General features: G+C 44.4%; 1 protein-coding gene across 1 annotated transcript in view; it reads left to right on the top strand.

Moving 5' to 3' along the window:
• PRTFDC1 (phosphoribosyl transferase domain containing 1) overlaps nucleotides 1-19,741 on the top strand; it is a 51,773-nt gene extending 32,032 nt beyond the window's left edge. Inside the window, exons 5-9 of the mRNA XM_035129182.2 lie at nucleotides 13,255-13,272; nucleotides 14,359-14,441; nucleotides 15,304-15,350; nucleotides 16,267-16,343; nucleotides 16,796-19,741. Of these exons, the coding sequence (XP_034985073.1) occupies nucleotides 13,255-13,272; nucleotides 14,359-14,441; nucleotides 15,304-15,350; nucleotides 16,267-16,343; nucleotides 16,796-16,843 (273 nt within the window). The 3' untranslated portion in view covers nucleotides 16,844-19,741. The remainder of the gene's footprint in view (nucleotides 1-13,254; nucleotides 13,273-14,358; nucleotides 14,442-15,303; nucleotides 15,351-16,266; nucleotides 16,344-16,795) is intronic.
• Nucleotides 19,742-22,401: the final 2,660 nt, after the last annotated feature.

The raw sequence follows: 22,401 nt of genomic DNA, 5'->3' as shown, positions 1-22,401 counted from the left end.
AAGTGATCAAAAACGGCAAGCCTTGGGATGAATTTGGTCAGGAAACCACTAAAATTAATTTACACTGCAAGTGAAATTACTCTTGTGTTAATAGTAGGACTAGTAACTGATTGAAGACTTTTAGTTAATTAATCATCTGGCTTTTAACAGATTAATCAATAACATTTTAATAAATTGTCCTATTACCAAAATCTCAGTGTCTTTTTCTCTTATTGAAGGAAGTGTATGATAACTTCATGATTTATTTAACAAAAGCTATCTACCACCCATTGTCATCAGTAATCTTCTTTTATATACCAATAATAATAATAATAATAATAATAATAATAATAATAATATATTATTTATACCCCGCCCATCTGGCTGAGTTTCCCCAGCCACTCTGGGCAGCTCCCAATCAAGTGTTAAAAACAATGCAGTATTAAATATTAAAAACTTCCCTAAACAGGGCTGCCTTCAGATGTCTTTTAAAAATAGGATAGCTGCTTATTTCCTTGACATCTGATGGGAGGGCGTTCCACAGGGTGGGCGCCACTACCGAGAAGGCCCTCTGCCTGGTTCCCTGTAACATCACTTCTCGCAATGAGGGAACCGCCAGAATGCCCTCAGCGCTGGATCTCAGTGTCCAGGCTGAACGATGGGGGTGGAGACGCTCCTTCAGGTATACAGGACCGAGGCCGTTTAGGGCTTTAAAGGTCAGCACCAACACTTTGAATTGTGCTCAGAAACGTACTGGGAGCCAATGTAGATCTCTCAGGACCGATGTTATGTGTTCCCGGCAACCACTCCCAGTCACCAGTCTAGCTGCCGCATTCTGGATTGATTGCAGTTTCCGGGTCACCTTCAAAGGTAGCCCCACGTAGAGTGCATTGCAGTAGTCCAACTCTATAACTAGAGCATGCACCACTCTGGCGAGACAGTCTGCGGGCAGGTAGGGTCTCAGCCTGTGTACCAGATTGAGCTGGTAGACAGCCGCCCTGGACATAGAATTAACCTGTGCATCCATGGACAGCTGTGAGTCCAAAATGACTCCCAGGCTGTGCACCTGGTCCTTCAGGGGCACAGTTACCCCATTCAGGACCAGGAAGTCCCCCCACCCCCGCCCACCCCCTGTCCCCCCCAAACAGTACTTCTGTCTTGTCAGGATTCAACCTCAATCTGTTAGATGCCATCCATCCTCCAACCACCTCCAGGCACTCACACGGGACATTCACCGCCTTCACTGGTTCTGATTTAAGAGAGAGGTAGAGCTGGGTGTCATCTGCATACTGATGAACAGCCAGCCCAAACCCCCTGATTATCTCTCCTAGTGGCTTCATGTAGATATTAAAAGGAGAGGACAGAACCCTGAGGCACCCCACAAGTGAGAGCCCAGGGGTCTGAACACTCATCCCCCAACACCACTTTCTGGGCATGGCCCAGGAGGAAGGAGCGGAACCACTGTATTACAGTGCCCCCAGCTCCCAGCCCCTCTAGACCAGGCATCCCCAGACTTCGGCCCTCCAGATGTTTTGGACTACAATTCCCATCTTCCCCAACCACTGGTCCTGTTAGCTAGGGATCATGGGAGTTGTAGGCCAAAACATCTGGAGGGCCGCAATTTGGGGATGCCTGCTCTAGACGGTCCAGAAGGATGTTATGGCTGATGGTGTCAAAAGCCGCTGAGAGATCCAGCAGGACTAGGAAACAGCTCTCACCTTTGTCCCTAGACTGCCGGAGACATCAACCAGCGTGACCAAGGCAGTTTCATTCCCATGGTGAGGCCTGAATCCCAATTGGAAGGGACCCAAATGGTCTGCATCCTCCAGGTGTGCTTGGAGTTGTTCAGCAACCACCCGCTTAATCACCTTGTCCAAGAATGGTAGATTTGAGACTGGGCAATAGTTGGCCATATTGGCCGGGTCTAAAGATGTTTTTTGAAGAAACTGTTTAATGACCACCTCTTTCAGCGGGTCTGGGAAGGCTCCCTCACGGAGGGAAGCATTCACCACCCCACAGAGCCCATCGCCCAGCCCTTCCCAGCTCAATTTTATTAGCCAGGATGGGCAAGAATCAAGGAGACAGGTGGTCGGTTTCACTCGTCCAAGCAGCCTGTCCACATCCTCAGAGGTAACAGATTGGAATTGATCCCATGTAACATGACTAGACAGGGCTCTAGCACTCTCCCGCCCCAGCCCTGCTCCCACAGTGGAGTCTACCTCCTTCCAAATCTGAGCGACTTTATCTGCAAAAAAAACTTTGCAAAAGCATTGCAGGAGATCTTGGGGTCCCTACCAGGCCCCGGTGACGAAGGTGGTTCCGATAGATTGCGAACCACCTGAAAGAGTCTTCTGCTGCTGTTTTCTGCAGATGCAATAGAGGCGGTGAAGAAGGTCCTCTTCGCCATTGCCATTGCCACTTGGTAGGCTCGATGTTGAGCTCTAGTCTGTGTCCGGTCTGATTCAGAATGCGTTTTCCGCCACTGGCGCTCTAGCCGTCTCAACAATTGTTTCATCGCCGGGTGGTATAAGAAATGGTTTGTGAGAATTATTGCGCATCAGTATTATGTCAGTTGCTACATGATTAGTAAGTTAGTACCAGAACCAGTGTTTAGATTTTTGCAGTGTTGAGTGTTAAAAGAGGCAAGGCTTCCTGGATCTAAAAGAGGGAATTTCAGTAGCTGTAGCTTGTTATGTAATCTACACCCGCAGCAGTTCTCTCCATTTGGCCCAGGGGTGGCTAACTTGTGGTCTCCAGATGTTGATGGATTCCCATCATCCTCAGCCAGTGTAGCCAATAGTCAAGGATTGACATTGGGAGGGCCACAGGTTAACCACTCCCCCCCCCCCAATTTTATAAGCCTGCTTCATATGTTCATTAGCAGTGCTGGTAAACAGAGCATAGGTTGCAATTTCTTGCAAGGCTGAATTAGCAGGTTCTCACCAGTCCCCCATCACATCTGCCTACCAGTCTTACTAAGGACGTTACGTGTGTTCCTTTCAAAGATTATGTAAATGTACCAGGTTTATTATAAATATCCTCGTTGTTCAACATTGAGCAACCTTTGAAAATCTGCCACAAACAGAACCCGGCTCATAAACTGTACGTGTTTATTTTCATCCTTGCTTACAGATGACTTGAATAATGCCAGCTGACAGGATTAGATAAAGCTTAATATCCTTTTTCAGAAAACCTTTCCTTTTCCCCCCATTTTCTAAAAAGAGGCTTTAAGCCAACTTTTGATATATATTTAGGAATCAAAAGCTGCATGGAGCTAAATATTAACTACTTGTATCGTGTTTTGTGCCTGGAAGGTTAATTTTGAAGACCTACTTCGTACAAAAAAAGAACCCTGCTGGGTTTTGTTGTCAGCAGTTAGCGAAGCTTTCTACAGCTTCAGTGTCAGCAAGACTTCAAAAGTATACTGCCAGAGTGTGGAGAAAGAGACCCCCTGGGGCATTCCTAGTGTGCCAGCCAAATGCCCTCAAAAAACAGTGGATATACAAATACGAAATATAGGGATGGGCTACAGGTCCCATGATCCCTGACCACTGACCATGCTGGGTGGTGTTGGTTGAAGTTGGAGTCCGACAACATCCAAAAAGCCACAGGTTCCCCTCACCTGTAACTACTTGCCCAAGCTGAGGGTCAAACTACAGTTAGGTTAGTAGTGTGTTTCAGCTACCACACTTAGAATCATAGAGTTGGAAGAGACCACAAGGGCCATCCAGTCCAAGCCCCTGCCAAGCAGGAAACACCATCAAAGCATTCTTGACACAAAACACATATTAGGAGATAGCACTTTTTTAAAAAAACAAAAGCATCCCCTAGGATCTGCTTTAGTTCTTTCCTCCCATGCCATTTACTCGCATTAAATTGTCTCCCCAACGCTGTTATTTGTCCCTGAAGGTGTTATTTGCTGAGTCAGCCTCCCAGCCCCTTTGTGGCTATATTTGATGAAGGAGAAACGTGTCCTGTGTAAAGTACAGTCATCGAAAACACACTTTCTATGTGCGTAAAACTACTTGACATGTAAATTTAGTATTACTAAAGTCTCAGCAAGAAACAGTCCCAGCAAGAGGATTCCTCAGAGTGGTGGTGGGAAAGCTGTGGCCTTCCAGATGTTGCTAGACTACAACTCCCATCATCCATGACTGCTGGCCATGCTGGCTGGGACTGATGGGAATTGGGAGTCCAACACCCTGTGAACCTTAGGGCAGCCGCAGGGAATTTATAGCCCTCCAGAAATAGTTGGACTCTTAATTCACAACCCTAGCCAGGGATTGGTTAGGGATTAGATGTGTAGCCCAACAAGATCTGGAGGGCCACAGGCTCCCCACCCCTGCCTTAGAACTGCAACTTGCAAAGCTTTTAGCTTGAGCTCCCTGGCCTCCTGTGCCAGATCTGCAGCCATCATTTATATACAATACCCCCCTCCAAAGGTTAGTCAGTGACTCAAGCTATACTGGATCCTAGTTCCTCCCAGCCAGTTCCTGACCAGATAGCCAGTTGTCTGTTTTCCCAATATTTGATATGAACCCAGGGATTCAGACTCCTTTGGAGAATGCAACTTAGGGAGTGTGGACCTTTAAACTACAGTATACAGTTTAGTTGTCTGGAGTGAGCCGGCAGTAAATCGCACTGTGAAAGCTGGAGTTAACTCTTCATTAGCAGAAACAGGAGTGTCAGGCCTAATGAACCCAGCAACTCATCTCTGGTAGGTCTTGCTCGCATGAAGCAGTTGCTGAGACTGAAGGTCTTCATCTCCCTGCAGCTGCCTAAGTGCTGCTCCTCTCCAGCAATCGATTGCATTTTTCCAAGCAACCAGAGACTGCGTCTGCATTTCACCAACCTCTCCTCTGCCCTTTTCATGCCTCTTCTGATTCTGGGAGACAAGCGGGGAGGGGAGCTTGTTGCAGTAGGAGAGGGAGCCAACCTGACTCATCTCTGCCTCTTGGCCTCTCTCCTCCTGCTTCAGCTTCAGCCGCTGATTCTGGACTTCTCTCTGCCGCAGACTCTGCCAGCTCACTGAGCCCTGTTACCTCCTCAGCTTCTGACACATCCTCTTCCCAGTCTTCTCCCTCTGACCACTCATTGTTCTCCCACCACTACTCCCCAGGATCTGAGCCTTCTTCCCTTGGTGGTCCCACCATTCCTCTGTGTCCAACCAGTCCATGACAATAGTGCCTGCAAACATGGTTCTTACTTGGGGAGGAAAGAGCCCAGTCTGTGCCCAAACAAAGAGCACGAGAAGGACACCATTAGGCATGTCAGATTTTAGGAAGGGCCTGTAAAAAAAATTAATTACCCTCACTTCCCTGTGCAATTGCCCAGGAGAGAGAAAGTTGGCAGCTTCATCTGGCTGCTCTGATTGCAGGGAATCTGTTTCCTGACGGAATTCTTTGCAGGTCTCGAAAGCCCACCTTGCCCCGCTCTGTTATTGTAATGCAGCTGACAACTACCGGCCTACCCTCAGCAGATATAATTAGCATTGTTACATTTTCTGCAGCAGATGAGATGACTCAACACCTTCCGAAGCAGAACCAAAAAAAAGGATGCTGCTGGGAAAAGGGAGAATCAATTTGAGTTATAGCCAGCAGGACCCACATGTATCATCTTTCATCATGAAGCATCTGCCTTCTGTTCATCATTAGCAGCATGAAGGTTACTGATCTTATTGGAGCTGTCACATTGGAGCTGGATGTTCTGATTCAAATTTCTTTCTCTATCTCTTTTTTAATCCTTCTTACCGATCTAGGCTGCATAGACATATGTTCTTGAATTAGGAGATAAATCTAGGGATGGTGGGGGGGGGTTCTTGCAAATTGAACTCTGCCATACCTAAGAGGGGACACGGGTGGCGCTGTGGGTTAAACCACAGAGTCTAGGGCTTGCCGATCAGAAGTTCGGCGGTTCGAATCCCCGTGACGGGGTTGGCTCCCGTTGCTCGGTCCCAGCTCCTGCCAACCTAGCAGTTCGAAATCACGTCAAAGTGCAAGTAGATAAATAGGTACAGCTACAGCGGGAAGGTTTGCCAGAAGCGGCTTTGTCATGCTGGCCACATGACCTGGAAGCTGTACGCCGGCTCCCTCGGCCAATAACGCGAGATGAGCGCCGCAACCCCCCGCAACCTGGACCTAATGGTCAAGGGTCCCTTTAGCTTTAGCTTTATACCTAAGAGTGTGGCATGAGGGGGGGGGGGACACCTTGATCTGATATTTACTACACACCATTAAAGCAACGCTAGCAGGACCCTTAGCTCACAGTTGTAGAACATACAGAATATGTGAGTGCTGTTCTTTGTGTGAAGCAGCAGAGGATGGCCAAGGTCTCAGATTCAATCCTGGCATCACCGGGTAGAACTGCAAGAGTACCCAGTGTGAAATTATTGAGAGCCGTTGCCAGTACTGATCTGCATGGACCCAACGGTCTGACTCTGTATAAGGCATCTTCCAATATTCCTTTGTTTACTTAGAAGCATAGCTGCCAAGTTTTCCCTTTTCTCACGAGGAAGCCTATTCAGCATAAGGGAATTTCCCTTAAAAAAAGGGATAACTTGGCAGCTATGCTTAGAAGTCACCTATATTCACTCCTTGATATGCTTACTCCTTGATATGCGTGTGCAGGATTGCAGCCTCACCGTGCAACTTTAACCATGTTTACTCTGAAGTAACTCCCATTGAGTCCAATGGGGCTTACCCCAAGCAAATGGGTGTATAGTACTGTGCAGCAAATCTTCTGTTCTTTTATATTTATTTGAAACAGTTACCTCCCATCTGTGCTCGCTCAAGGCAGCTCACAGCTCACACCATAAATTAACAAACTGAAAACATCAAAACGCTAAGACAACAGTAAAAAAGAGAGAGAGAGAGAGCAATACACTAGCAGCAAAGATTGTTTAAAAAGAAAAAAAGGAGATGCACATAAAAACTAATATACTTTGCAAACCAAAAAGAAGCTTTTACTAGCTTCTGGAAGCCATTTAAGGAGAGGGCAAAGCACACCTACTTGGGCAGAGAGGTCAGCAGCCTAGGAGCGTCCACAGAAAAGGACTTGTCACTGGTCCCAATGAAGTGTATTTCAGGGGGTGCTGGGATACAAAAGAGGGCTTCTGAAGATGATCTCAGAAAGCGGATGGAATTGTATGGGAGATGAAGTCAGGCCTTCAGATATCCCGGTCCCAAAAGATGTTCACTTGCCACTCAGGTGCAGCCCAAGACATTCTGCCACCCGAGGCCAAGGGCAAGGTGACCATCCCCACATATAGAGAAGCCAAAGAAACAGGCAGTTGAATTTTACTTCAATATTGGTGATGGGACAGATCCAATACGGCGTCTGCTAGCTTGCGGGGAGAGGTCAGGGCAGCTCTCGGGATCTGCCACCTGAGGCAATTGCCCCATTCTGCCTAAGGGTAGGATGAGGTAGGGAACCATCCAGGTGTTATGGGACTGCAACTCCCAGCAGCCCTGCCAGCATGGCCAATTGTCAGGGACGACAGGAATTGGGGTCCAGCAACATCTGTAGGACCTGCAGGTGATGCAGAGTTGCCCTTTCTTCCAGTGCTGAACTTCACCTACTGCAGTGGTTCCTCGCAAGACGAATGCCCTGCAAGTTGAATTTTTCGCAAGACGAATGCGTCTTGCGATCTGATGGTGACTCACAAGACGAATTCGTTTTGCGAAAAATTCATCTTGCGAATCGCGGTTTCCCATAGGAATGCGTTGAAATTTAATGCGTTCCTGTGGGCAAAAAAAAAAAAAGAAATTTCAATGCATTCCTATGGGAAACCGCGATTCGCAAGACGAATTTTTTGCAAAACGAATTGACTCGCAGAACGAATTAAATTCGCCTTGTGAGGCACCATTGTATTAGGACCTTCCCAGCCCACTAAAACTTTTTCAGAACAGCAATTTATGAAGATACGATCAAGTGAAATCTTCTGATTTATATAACTAGCCATATCTGATGTGAGTTTTGGTGTGTGTTTGACTGTATCATCCCACTCTGTTGATTCATCTGCTGACTCATTTTCATTTATTAGTAGAACTGCAGTGCTAAGATGAGCTGTGAATGAGGAGGTGGCATGGCTTGCGCCTGGTGTCTTGATTCTGTTTTTTTAAAAAAAAAAAAACACCAAACCCAGCCACCTCCAAACACAACATGGTGCACAGATTTTTGTAAAAATGAACATGGAATTATCTGAATGGCTCTGGAATGATTCGTTTTTAAAAACAAAATGCATGTCTTGAACATGAACAGCAAAAATAAAATGCAGAGGCAAGCCAAGAAACAGTAAAGACACCCCACACGGTTGTAAATGAAATCCATTTGGCAAAAACAATTTTGGTTGCATTTAGTAAGATGGTTATATTGCTTATAGTTCCAAAGCTTTATTTTGAGCCTGGTTTTTGGTACACAGCTGATTACACAAAAGCTATCAAATCTCAAATGTTATCCAGCTATTCACTGCCCTTTTATCTGTGTACAGTTTCAGACTATTTTGCTGATGTTCACTGATAAGGTGCTACTGCATGAAACCTTATTGGTGATATGCTTTCAGTGTAATTAAAGTCAATATAAGGATTTAGGTGTGCGTTGCAGCTTAAATATTATATTGATAACCTCCACAACCATTTCCCCAAAACAAACTGCTGTCACATCACAGATTAATTTATGTATATAAAATTGGCTTTGAGAGCCTATGGTTGTACATGTTTACAGTTGTACGTTACGATCAATCCGGACTTAAGTTAGCCACACTTGGGTCCTACTGAAGTTTGCAGATTGATTTCATTGGGGAAAGCGCAACTAACTTCGACTGGAACCAAGCCAATATATTTTCCATGGTGCCATGTACCACTCTTGATTACTTAAACACACACACACACACATTATTATTATTATTATTAAAAGTATATCCTCCATTAAATGGTTGTGACTGAACTGCCTGATATCTGGCCACAGTTAGGATGTCAGGAACTGCAACAACTCCAGTTCCATTTCCTTGATATTGTATTATGAATAAGTCATTTCTGTTCCTTCAGTGTCCTTATAGAAAGGGAAATATTCTCATTTTGCTAGCCCCCAGCTTCAACAGCACAGTCTTCTTGGGTATATCTTATAGCCTCAACGGCATAGCCTTCTCACTTTCTGCCCACCAGCACCCTGTACATTTAACAATTTAATGGTAGATAGAAATTCAATGGGTGCATCTTTTCTGAGGGTAGAGATGCCACAATAGAAAAAAGATTTATGTCTATTGTGCAAATATTGAATGCTTGGGGGGGGGGAGTTGCAACCAGTTACATTTAACAGGCACAAATCTAGCACAAGCAGATTTGCTGTTCATGAAGCAGTATTAGAGTAACACCCCTCTAGGTAAATGCAAAACCAGATTGTGAGATTCAGATGCTGGCACAATTAATACCATATAATGATTAACACAGAGATGGTTGGTGTTCACTCTTCATGATTACAAAGCCTGCCTGGTCTCCTCAAGTGTTGGTTTGCAGCTACTAAGAAGGCCCTTTCTTGAGTTCCCACCAAACATGCATCAGAAGTTGTCGGGACAGAGAAAAGGGCCTCTGCAGAATAACTCGATTTGCACTGCCCTGACCTCTCTGGTGCCTCGCCCTTCTCTCTCTTCCTCCTGGTAAGCATCGGTGATGCACTTTTGGAGAACCAGCATTACAACTGCCCACTCCCCACAAGCTGCTGCTTGTATGGAAGAAGGCAGTCCTTCATGTTACACCTTGCAGCCAGAGGCTTTACTTTTCCTTCCCTTGCACTTCTTGTTCTTGCCGTAACAAACCATGGTTTGTTGTTATGTCTGAATCAGACCATCTTCCTGTGCTCCAGCAAGGAACTGCTTGTAAGCTTGGCCAAGAGCAAGACCTTCCAGCCTCCTTTTGCAAGGATTTCTGGCATTTGGAGCCCAAGGAGTCCCAACAAGTGGTGCCTAGCCCTGGCATCAGGGTGGAGTTGAGAAGAGGACTTTGGGTATAATTCTTTCACCAAAGTCAACAACAACGATCTGCAGTAAAACCTGCTGAGGCAGGCGAGTCAAGATTGTGTAACTTTACAGCGTGGACGCGCCATGTTATTAAATTTATTACAGGACTACCAAAATAGAGTTCTAGTTTATCAACATTGCAGAAGAATTATCACCAGCTGCACATGAGCCTATCATTGGCTGCAGGTTGATTTCCTGTGGAAAGAAGCTGGAAGTAAATAGAAAATATATGTCTGGCCATCTGGAAGACAGAAAACCACTTCTGAAGTATTCACTGCTATGTATTAATGCCTCTACCCTTGTGGTCCCTTCCAACTCTACAATTTTATGTTTCTCTTTAAAAATAGTTCATTAGCTAATCCTCCCCCATTTGCTAATATTGCAGTATTATTATCTCATGGCTTGAGTATTTGCAACTAATTACAGGTCACATTTCACCGTGTAAGGCACATCAGTAGCATGTAAACAGGTTTGGAAGGTAATGACCTAATTCAAATGATCCTATCTCAGTTTAACGAGCCAAGACACTGAATTGAATAAACTTGTATGTATGATCACAGACCCTTCTGCCTTTCCTGGCATGCTGCAGTTAAACCAGGGAGTTGTTAGCCATAGTTTCCCATTTTATCCAAGACAGGATTATCAGGTTTAAAACAAGCTAGTACCGTATCTAAATAAACATCAGAATGAACATCTGGTTTGTTGTGGAGCTGGAAACCATAGTTTCTTGCTTGAGATGAAGCTGTAGTTAATTGAAGACTTCCATATTGCATGATAGATAATATGATGATCCACCAAAATAACCCTTGTGCTGATGGTTCCTGGCTGTTAGAGATGGAAAGTTGGACTGTGCAAAGTCACAAATTACTTTGACTGATGCTATACTCTGCAATTGTGTGCTGGTTTCATTGGGACTGTTCACGATGTGAGGTCCTCCTTTCCAGGGATGTCTCATACTACCTGGCCTTGAGAAGCTTAGGGGCCTGCACCATTTGAAGAACGCATTGACGTCCCATTCTTAAACCACCACCAGTAATCTAGAGATGGTATTGCTGGCTTACGTTATAGGGCTGTTGAATTTGAGATATAGAGTGGGTCAAGCAGGGGTGGGTAACCTGGAGCCTCCAGATGTTGGGCACCAACTCCCATCAGCCAGCAGAGCCAGTGGTCAAGGGCAATTGAGGTTGTCATCCCAACATCTGGAAAGCCACAGAAATAAAACAGGAAAACTGCAAACATTGGGATGATGGTTCACCTAAGAATTTGCAATAGCAAAGACTTAACTTCGCCCACTCAATAAAAGTAATGCATTTAAATATTTATTCAATATTGTTTAAGTGGGATTTGGGAGATCTCAAGTACACAGTAACGTTCTGAAGCTAGTTGCTTGGAGACATACTAGCAAGACTAATACAAGCCTATTGTCAATCAGAGTACATCAGGATCTTGAGGATTTTGTATATTCTCTTTTCAATTGCTCAGTTCTCATATCAAGTAAGAAACAAAATTCTACCCCAGCTGCTGTCAAGTAAGGAAATATTGGCCAGACCTTCAAAAGATAGATTTTTTGGGGGGGGGGGGGTTAGCAAACAGATGTCAAGAATATTACTCTGCTCAGCAACTTTTGCCTTAGCATTATCTAAATCTCGTAATGCTAATTTGAGCTGGCTTGCCTCTTGACCATTGTAAAACACTTGCAAGATAACAAGTTCCATTATTAATTGTTTAATGTATTGCATTTTTGCATTCCTGCTATGGCCTTTGGCAAATACTGAAATAAAACTGACCTGTTGTAGATGAGGCATTTCCTTTAAGAAAGGCTAGGTGTGCTAAGATAGATCAGAAGTCCAGGCATATATATATATATATATATATATATATATATATATATATATATATATACCTAATTTTATTTGTATGCAACCTTTCCATAGTTCAAGCTTGCTTACAACATGAAAAAACGTACATCATTACAAGCATAACAAAAGTAGTAATAAGCAATAAATAAAACCTCAAAAAGTTCACAACCGAATTGAACAATTTCCACATAAATCATAATAAGATTAAAATAAAGGTATTGAGTCTGTTCAGTAGTCTCAGCTTCTGCAGCTGGAGTCAGACAGGGCCCCACCCTCCTAAGCCAGATGGGAAAAGCCTGCAAGGCCGGGAGCAGGTCTTCCAGGACTCACCGCCAAGATTGCATGAGAGAGGGGCTGAGAAGATGAAGAGGTGTATGGAGACTCAACATAACAGCAGGTTCAGCAATACTTGCATTCTGGCATCCTGAAAATTATGGAGAACTTTCCGAGGGAAGTGAAAGATCTCAGGTGGACCTCGTTGGGAAAGGCCTGTCAGTCCAAAAAAATACAATGTGCAAGAACCTGGTAGCTTACATTGGAGCAGGAACGTAGACAGAGCCTAGAAGAATTTGGCGGTTCAGGGAGCAGAGCCCTGTCTAAAAGCTGCGTATATTCCTGCTGGCAGTGATGATGGACCTGTGGCCCTCCTGATGCTGTTGAACTCCAGTTCCCATCAGCCCCAGGCAGCATGGTCAATGGCCAGGAAGGATGGGAGTTGGAGTCCAGCAATATCTGGTTAGCCACAGGTTTCTCACCCTCTGCCAATCCCTTTAAATATCACACACACACACACACACACACACACACACACACACACACACACACACGAGTTGTCAGACCATTGTTTTTAATGCTTGCCAGTTGGCAGACCTATGTATGAAACAGTTATACGGACTGAGCTATTGGTCTACCTAGCCCTATGTGTTGGCTGCTCTTTCATGACACAGCTCTAAGGTTTCCAGCAGTGGAGCTTTCCCAGCCATGTTGTTTCTTAGCTGGAGAGGCCAGGGGTTGGGCCTTTGACATTCTGCATACAGAGTGTGTGTGCTGTGGTTCTGGGAATGAAACTATTCCCATTTTCTTCCCTCTCCCCTTCCCTGGTAGGAGACTGTGTCACCTCTCACTGCAAGAAAGAAAGAACTGGGTCAGAGCTGTTATTGGGTATAGAGCGTCCCCTTGCTGTCTGCCGGGGACAGGGACTCTCCTTGCTCCCTGTACTTGGTTGGTTGGCTTAGCCAGGGCCACCCTTGCAGCTCTGCATCATCAGATCTCCCTTTTCCTCCTCATCCTGGAGAAGACCCAGAGAACATAGACTCCAGTTCCGCTAGTGGCTTGCTGTAGATTCACTTTGTTCTCCTGCCTAACCAAATTTCTTTTTCTCCCCTTTGTTTGTTTGTGTTTCAGAACGTATTAATTGTGGAGGTAAGTTCGATAAATAGGTACTCTACAGCTCCGGCGGGAAGGTAAACGGTGTTTCCGTGCGCTGCTCTGGTTCGCCAGAAGCGGCTTAGTCATGCTGGCCACATGACGCGGAAGCTGTACACTGGCTCCTTCGGCCAATAAAACGAGATGAGTGCCACAACCCGAGTCGTCTGTGACTGTACCAATGGTCAGGGGGCCCTTTACCTTTTTTAAGTTCATCTATTTGAATTCTCTAAAATGGGTGGTGGTCCTTTTGGGTACAGTACGTCTTGTACCACTTAATGTATGTAGGTGCAGATATACAAAGAATCCCGCAAAGTCAACAAAAACCTTGCTAGCACTTTTCAAAAGCCATTCCGCTATTGGCAAGCAAACCTTGTTGCTTCAGTCCTCGTTTACTTGAGGTGAGGGAAGTGCTGTTGGTGTCTTCAAAGAAGGTCACCTCTCCTCTGGTAGCTGTGACACCTTTTTTTTGGACGATGAAAAAGGTCCAAAAGAGGCTATCCCCCCCCCCCAATCCCAATTCAAAATAATAAAATGGTGTTGATGTTGCAGAACTTTCCAGCTATTAGCTAACCAGGTCAGTTTCAAGACTCTTGTGTTAATATACAAAGCCCTGAACAACTTTGGTCCAGGATGCCTTAAGCATCGCACAAGCCCTAATATCCCAGCTTGATCACTGAGATCATTCGGAGAAGCACTATAAGTTGTCCCCCATGTTACAAAGGATCAGCTGATTTAAACCTTCTTCCATCTTACTGCACTTTCAACCTCCTGTGAAAATTATTTTTGCATTGTCTTTAATGGGGTTTTATTATACTTGCACATATTGTTGTGTACCACCTTGATATTTCATATGAGTAGACAGCATATAAATAATTTTTATAAATAAATAAATGCCCCAACTCCACACACACACACACCAGCCTCCTTTTACCTTTCGTGCTCCTGTGGTGCAGTGGGTCTTCGCGTCTGGCTGTAACCAGGGGCTGTGGGCAGGATTCCTTCATTTGCAGAGGGTTGGACTAGATGACTCTCGGGGGTCCCTTCCAACTCTACAGCTCTATGCTTCTATGCTTTGCAAAGGATATCATTGGAACCGGAAGAACGATGAGAGCTCTCCTCAACAAAATTGAAAAATGCAAGCCCAAGATGGTCAAGGTGGCAAGGTAAGTGTGGTATTTGGGAGGGACCACATCTCAGTGGGTGGAGCTGCCTTCGGTAGCGTGATGCCCTCCACCAGATGTTTTGGACTACTAGTCCCATCAGCCACAGCCAGCACAGCCAATGGTTGGGAATGATGGGAATGGTAGTCCATGTAGAGGACACTGCATTGACTGCCTCTGCTGTGCAGGCTACTGCTCAGAGGCTTGTCTCTTTCTCTGTGGGAGGATGGATGTCAGAGGCAGCTGACTCAGCTGCTAAGGGAATGAGAAAGGAAGTCCTTTTGGGTTTGCCCTTGATGAGTCTTCAGACATCTCTGATGGAGGGGAAGTACACTCATTTACCCTTCTGCTGAAATTGGGGTGAGGTGGGGAGTTTGCCAAGCTAAACAGAGCTCACCAGCCATGCATGGTTGCTCATCAGAGTCTCAATGTTTGTTTCTGCTACCTGTCTTTGGAGTGTCAAAACAGGGAATGGGGTTGGTTCTTGAGCAAGGACCATAATCAAAATAGTGGATAATACTGAGCTTGATGGACAATTATCTGACCTAGGAGGCCATAATATATGGCTGTTGGGCTGTGGTTCAGCTTAACATTAGGACATGGTGCCCTCCAGATGTTGTTAGACTGCAACTCCCATCATCCTTATCCATTGGCCAAGCTTACTAAGGCTGTTGGGAGTTGGTGTCCAACAACATTTTGAGGGGCACCAGGCTTAGTGGGTTGCAAGTTGTACAGGCTTTAAGGAAATGAGAGACGGGGACAGAAGAATATATTTAACCAAGCCAAAATGTTCAGGAGTTATGTGAACAAATCCTGCTTTTAAAAATGTTTACATTAAAAAAAATTCTTATTTATTTAATGATAGTTTGCTGGTGAAAAGAACATCTCAGCCTAATGGATACAGACCGGACTGTAAGTGCTCTCCTGTGGATTTTCTTTGCTTCCTGATTGTGAAGGAGCTAACATGTTCCATTGTCCTGTTTTCATTAAATAGGCAAGGCGTAACACACCCGGTCCTTGGAGTGTTGTTCAAAAGTGATGCTAGGAATAGCGTCTAAACAATGGAAGTGCCACCTTGATCAGAAGAACTATCAATTCCCCTCCACTGTCCTTATTTCATTACAGACATGTATAAGAGACGGCGTGGGGAATGACCACATTTTAAAACTGATTTCAAAGTCGTGCCACTGTCAAGAATCACAAGCTTGACATTGCAATATGGGCTGAGAAAGAAACATTCACAACGCTTCTGTTTCCAAGAGTGTTTGGGGTTAAATGGTGGCAGTTTAACACCAGCTTCAGATAAGTTTAAAACTTGCCCAGTAGCTGCATTTTATTCTGAGATCTTATAATGAAGGAGAGTATATAAATCTAGTTGTTGTTTTTTTAAGCCCTTAGCATGGCCGTTGGCCAGGATACAACACACTGTGGCTTTAAAGTCCTACGTTGTCCAACTGTATCCCCAGCTGCAGACAACTGCGGATTGTTCCTTGAAGCTGTCAGAAAAATCATTTGGGAGTTAACTTCCCTGGGGACACATCTCTGCTTGGTTAAGAGCTGTAGTTAGATTTCTTTCCCCCCTCAATATTAGCTAACAGGATTCCTTTTAGACAGACTTGTGGTCCTTTATATAGCCTAATTGGGTACATCTAGACAGCTCTGCTTCAGTTACAGTAAAGTGTTCCCATCTCAGAGCCCCAAACTCGCAGTCACTGGGATTTGGCTCTTGTATACATTTTCCAGGTCAGTGAACTATTACATAAAGGAAGTGTCAGGGTTTGTATTTTTAACAATACAGACATTTTGCCCTTTTCCCCCTCTCTTCCAGATTATGGATTTGAAATTCCAAATTTATTTGTGGTGGGCTATGCTTTAGACTACAACGAGTACTTCAGAGATCTAAATGTAAGTGTTTCCCATTCCTGAAAGAATTTTTTTTTTATAAACTGACTTTCAAACCAAGCCAATCTAGAACTGGGTTTCCTCTTCTGTGGGTAACAATAAAAAATTGTATCCTACTTCTGCAGCGCATGGTGCTTTTTAATCCTTGTCCTGCCTGCCTTCATGTACAATAGTTTGCTTCACGAATAATGCTAAACCATAGTTTAGCTGCGGGAAGCCTTGGGCTCATGCTGTCCTCTCCACACAGCTCTGAGAAGAATGGAAATATCCATTACATAAGATAAAAACACCTTTTTCAGCACTCATACTTGCAGCATTATTTCCGTCAGTGGGAGAATGTGATTTATTTATGTCACTTGACACAGCACACTAGCGATCAGAGTGCAGAATGCAGCTCTTGCCTAAATGCTGTTGGTTGACTTTGTGGATTGTGATGTTAAAACTTTTCGTTTCAGCACATATGTGTTATCAATAACCATGGGAAAGACAAATACAGAGTCTAAGAAATAACCGGCTAGCCTGAACTGGAAAACTGGCAGTCCTCTTGAAGCATCTCCTGAAGAACAATTGAACTGACATCCGTCTCATTCAGCCTGGACTAAAAAGTGCCCCCTTCTTTCTAAGGGGGGGGGGAGGAATTTGCTGAAGTCAGCCACCCTCAACTCCTTGAGCCTTTGTAGCAGAACTTGGACAAGGCAAAGACCGAGAAGTCATTATCTTTATATATATATAATTTAGTGTTATAAGCTAGCAAATAATTAGTTAATTCATTATAATTAGTTATAACTATAATTAGTTACTATGAGATAGTAAGTGAGATGGCATTTATTTGTTGGCTTGCTTATCCCTTACCTTGCTCCAATCTTCTTTGTGAACATACTGAGGGCAGCTGCGCTATTCACAAAGCCATTCTGCGAGGATCCGTGGCTTTGTGCCTCCCAATGGTGCAACTTGCTGCTTCCAGTTCTCTCCAGTAACCTATCTGTGCCTTTTTCTGAGCACCTTCTTTTAAAGTTTTCTTGAAGAAGCTCGGTGTACATCAGAGGTGACGAACTGCAGGCCCTGGGACCAAATGTAGCCCCAGACACCTTCGTCAGCTCCTTGGGACTTTCTGCAAGCCACACCCTCTTTCTGCAGTTCACCCCTCCCCTCACTAGCTCTTAGAATCATAGAATTATAGAGTTGGAAGGTGCCCTGAGGGTTATCTAGTCCAACACCATGCAACACAGGAATCTCAACACGCAGTCTCCCATCCAGTTTGGAGCCATGCCTGACCCTGCTTAGCTTTGCAAATGTGCTAGCAGTTCTTTGCACCCAAGTGTTTTCGCCTGCCTGGAATGTGCCCTTGAACTCTGATAATGCCTCAAGTTTGCCTGGGTGGAAAATAAGGGGAAGTGTGAGTATGCATAAAAAACTAGTCTGCTCTACAGGAGTAAAATGCACGTTTGTTGCTCCATTCAGTTTGGCTTCTGGCTCCACCCATCACAAGCATGTGGCCCTTGGAAGGTTCCCCAAAAAGGGAATAAGGCCCCTAGTAGGCTGAAAAATGTTCCCCATTATCGTCACAAGAACCTTGTGAAGTAGCTTAGGCTGAGGGAGAATGTACTGTCCTCAGACTCACCCAGGGAACTTAGAGGCTGAGTGGGGATTTGAACCTTGGTCTCCTAGGTCCTAGGACAATACTCTAACCACTATGCCACACTGGCTTTTAGGAGGCTTACAGTGGCATGCAAAAGTGCAGACGATATAATAATTGTGCTCTAAATTAATCCGTCTGTTCATCATGGCCACACGCAGTTGCCCTGGGCAAACCTATAAAAGGTAGCTTGGCTCTTGAATTTTGTTGTCAATAAGGTTCTGTTTTGCAGGATAACAAGATTCTTGAATCATGCTGTGAGAATCACATTCAAGAAACATCAAATATACATTATGTTAACGGTGTGCCGGTTCTCCCAGGAGTACACATTGATCGATCCCTGATCAGTTGACATCCCAAAAGCTGGTGCTGCGAGTGGAGCAGGAACTAGTGTAAATGGCTCTCCTCTACTCCCATTAATCCCCACAGTGACCCTGTGAGGTAGACTAGGCTGAACAATATAGACTGCCCCTAAGTCACCCAGTGACTAGGACTAGGGCAATACCGGTTCAACATTATGATATATTGCCAGCAAAACATCGCAATATACCGATATATCACAATGCTTGAAATGAGGATCGAGTTGTGTAGAGTCACTCATATGTGATTCATTGTTCTAGGGCTACAGTCCTAAGCACAACTTGCTAGGGAGTAAATTTCATTGAGCATGGAAGCACTTACGGTATTTTTTTTTAGTAAGCATGCTTTAAGCCATTTGTATTTCCAGGGAATGTGTTTCCTAGGAAGGTAACTGGTTTTAATTCATATCTAGTCCCACACTGCAGAGTCACCAAGGTATGTGAATCTATAAATGGGTGTGTTTCTGATGAGCCTTTGTTACCCATTCATCCAAAATCATATGGAGCTCCAATATAACAACGTTGAATCTTAATGAATCTTTGCGAGACACTTTTGATCTGACCTTTCAAGGGGAGATGATGGTGTGTCATGAATGCATGGATGTACTCAACTGTGTTTAATGCACTGAATTTTAATTGGAACCAAACAATGGCAGCCAAGCTTGGGTTCCCAAACGGCATCCTTTGTGTACAACATAGGAAAGTCATAGATTAGACAAAAAAACCAAGACCCTCTATGAGTGCACATTTCCATAACCGAAACTAATCATGTACAAAGGGTTGCTTAGATGGCATATATTCTTTCTCAAATGTTTTCTCTCTCTCTTAATGATCCTGTTTTTTTCACAAGCAATTAACCTATCTATGAATATGAATATGGGTGTGTTGATACAGAGGTACGGAAACAGTCTTTTCTGAAGATAGGAAATATTTCAATGTAGCAAAACTCAAATCCCTATTAAAAGCATCTTCAGCTTTCCGGGCTTTTGAGGTTTCCCGTTTCCTTTGCCATCATCTGCAAAATATATATTTTTTCTAATTTACCTGTTGCACTCATTGGAAGAAGGTCATTATGTGCTATATACAAACTGCTCTCAATAACTTCCTAAAGGAAGCCAGTGCAAAAATATAAAAATCAAATACAAGCAGCTTTGTTCAGAACAGCATGGGGCCTATTGTTGTTAGACTGCAGTTTCCTTTACACTAATAAACAGTAAGGGCGCTTTGCTATATTAGAGATTGCTTTCGATTTCCCATCGCCTCTTCTTCAGCACAGATTTGCACACCCCACAGAAGCCTTTACAATGCACACAAGTGCTTTGGGGGAAACCAATGTAAACATTTCCTGTGTACCTCTGCTGTGGCCTGTACATTTTCCCTAGCTGAATAAAATGAACTGAAGTAACTATGGTATTTCCACCATTGTGTAATTAATTGCTCTCACTGCCCCATATTTATACATATACAGATTGGGGGGGGGGGTTGAGGATAGATTTTTCTGCAAGTTTCCATTGTGAGAGAAAACAATTCCCACTCAGCTATCTGTCTAAGACAGGCATCCCCAAACTCGGCGCTCCATCTGTTTTGGGACTACAACTCCCATCATCCCTAGCTAACAGGACCAGTGGTCAGGGATGGTGAGAATTGTTGTCCCAAAACAACTGGAGGGCCGAGTTTGGGGATGCCTGGTCTCAGAGAGCAATCCTAAACTCCCTGGAAGGGTGGCATTGGGTTCATTGGACCCTACAGATCTCCCCCAGATAGGAGGAGCATGCAAGTTCAGGCCAATGGTCCAGCGAGTCCAGCTTCCTGTTCTCACAGATACCCAGATGCCTATGGGAAACCTGCAAGCAGGACACGAGCACAAGAGCCCTCTCCCCTCTTGTGCTTCCTGCAACTGGTATTCAAGAAGCATTCCTGCCTCCAACTGTGGAAGCAGAGGATAACCATCATAGCTAGTAAGCATCGATAGCTACCTCCTCCATGAATGAGCAGAGGGAGATCTCTGTGCAAAGGAGGAATGTTAGGAATGCCCTAGTGTGGTGGCAGCAAGCTCCACTGCTGTTCTGCAGGTATAAACACTGCCCATGATGGAACCTGAAATGGTGTGTCCCAAGGGCACGTTGGGGAAGGCGATGACTCACAGAAATCTAAGCATCCTTGTTCCCCTGACCAACAGCAAGAGCTGCACCAGCCCTGGAGCTGGCATAGTTAATTTTTCCCCTGTTGAAGTTAATGGGAGGGAGATATTTTTTGAAAACCTGACTGCAGCAGGGAAAAGAAGAAATGCTACTCGCCTCACAGGGTGGCAGATTCTCCACCATGCAGAAACTCTCAGGCTTTAAAAATACCATAATTCACATTTATTTTAACACAAAATTAAAAACATTAGCATTATTGGTTCTTAAAAGCCTGAGAAAAGTGATGTTTTTGCTTGGCAGCTAAATGATAGCAATGAGGGTATCAGGCAAGCCTCCTTAGGGAGGGCTTTTCAAAAGCAAGGAGCTAACGCTGAAAAGTTCCTCTTGTTGTCACCCGACACCAGGCATCCTGAGGAAGACCTCAGGGTGGTGATCTCAGTGGACTAGCCAAATTGATGCAGGAGAAGGTGACCTAGCAGGTATTTGGGTCCTAAACCATGTGGGGTTTTAGGGCTGATGACCCAGCTCTGACACAGACTCTGGGCCAAGCAACTGGATTAATGGTACAGATAATACTGATTGAGGAATCTATCTTTGCTTTGTATATATATTTTTATTTACATCTTTGCATTTTAGTCTGATGTACTGCATACAATTATTTTAATGGTTGTTTTAGAAAATAGGGGGGGAATAAATAAAGTAAAGTAGGGGAGATCACAACTGTTTATACATTTTATTCCTAGTCCCTGTGAAATCTTTGAGTCGCTCGTATCCAGTGACCTTCCAAATGCTATCATCAGTAGAACCAACTGATCTTTTTCAATCATGGTTGCATCTCTTGACTCATGAACTAGTCGGAGGGTGTTTATTCTCCCAATCAATTTAACAACATCTGGCAGATTATATAAGGCGAGGGGATGTTCTTTATAAACCGTCATGGACAACATGTTTCTCTGTTTTTGCAGCCATCCCGTTTTCTCTGATTCCCCTCTCTTGCTCTCTAATAGCTGACATCCTTCCACACCCCGCCCCCAAAGATAAAAGCAGAATTGTTGCATCTTCCAAAGTGACATCAGCAGTTTGGAGTGCTCCCTTTCGACAATTAATTCAACTCATTCATCCTTCAGTTGGCTGGATCCCAAAGCTATCTGGGAGAAAATGACTGATGATGACAAAACAAACACCATCCAAAACAGCTATATCTATAACCAGTTTAAGGGCTATACTTTTAATGGGAAGCTTCAATCTACAAAGCAGTCCAGATCTATCGTTTCTGCTTGAGGAAGTATGTTGTGTCCCAAGTACCCTTTCCCCATGATTCTGCCTTGCCATTCTGATTTTAAAAGCCACCTAATTTGATTGGTGTCTTTCATAAACGATGATAACATGCTCCTCAACATATAGGGCATGCATGCAACATCAAGCCATGCACATGGTGGAATCTTCTGGGGTGAAGGGTGCTCTAAAAAGAGAAATAGTAAATAAATAACTGCAAACACATATGAAACATGCAGCTTTCGCAATGAGAACATATAGGCACCACAAGTCTTGCATAAATACACACTGGTGACTCGTGTCCACAATGCTGAGAGATGCACAACGCAGCGTGTACATGCATGTTGCCAACCCAGACAGTATGTATGATGAAAACATGCACGGCAAATGCAATTAAGTTCTGCTCCTCTCCATGCCATCCACGCTGCCTAACATAGGCATTTGGCCAGCACAGCCTGCTGTCTGTGCCACTGTTATCACTACATTGGCACAGTGTGAAGTTTCTGTTCCCGCACCACACAGGCCTTTTGCCTGCACCTCCATCACAGCCAGGAACTGTAACTCAACCACAGGATTGCTCTGCTAGTGAACCTTATTCATGGGTCTGCCACAGCTCTAAAGGCAGAGTAGGGAACTCCATGATGGCAGGG

Source organism: Zootoca vivipara, chromosome 12, assembly GCF_963506605.1.
Source record: "Zootoca vivipara chromosome 12, rZooViv1.1, whole genome shotgun sequence".
Lineage (NCBI taxonomy): Eukaryota > Metazoa > Chordata > Lepidosauria > Squamata > Lacertidae > Zootoca > Zootoca vivipara.
Note: the sequence above shows the minus strand (reverse complement) of the source record. Positions and strands in the feature narration are given on the sequence as shown.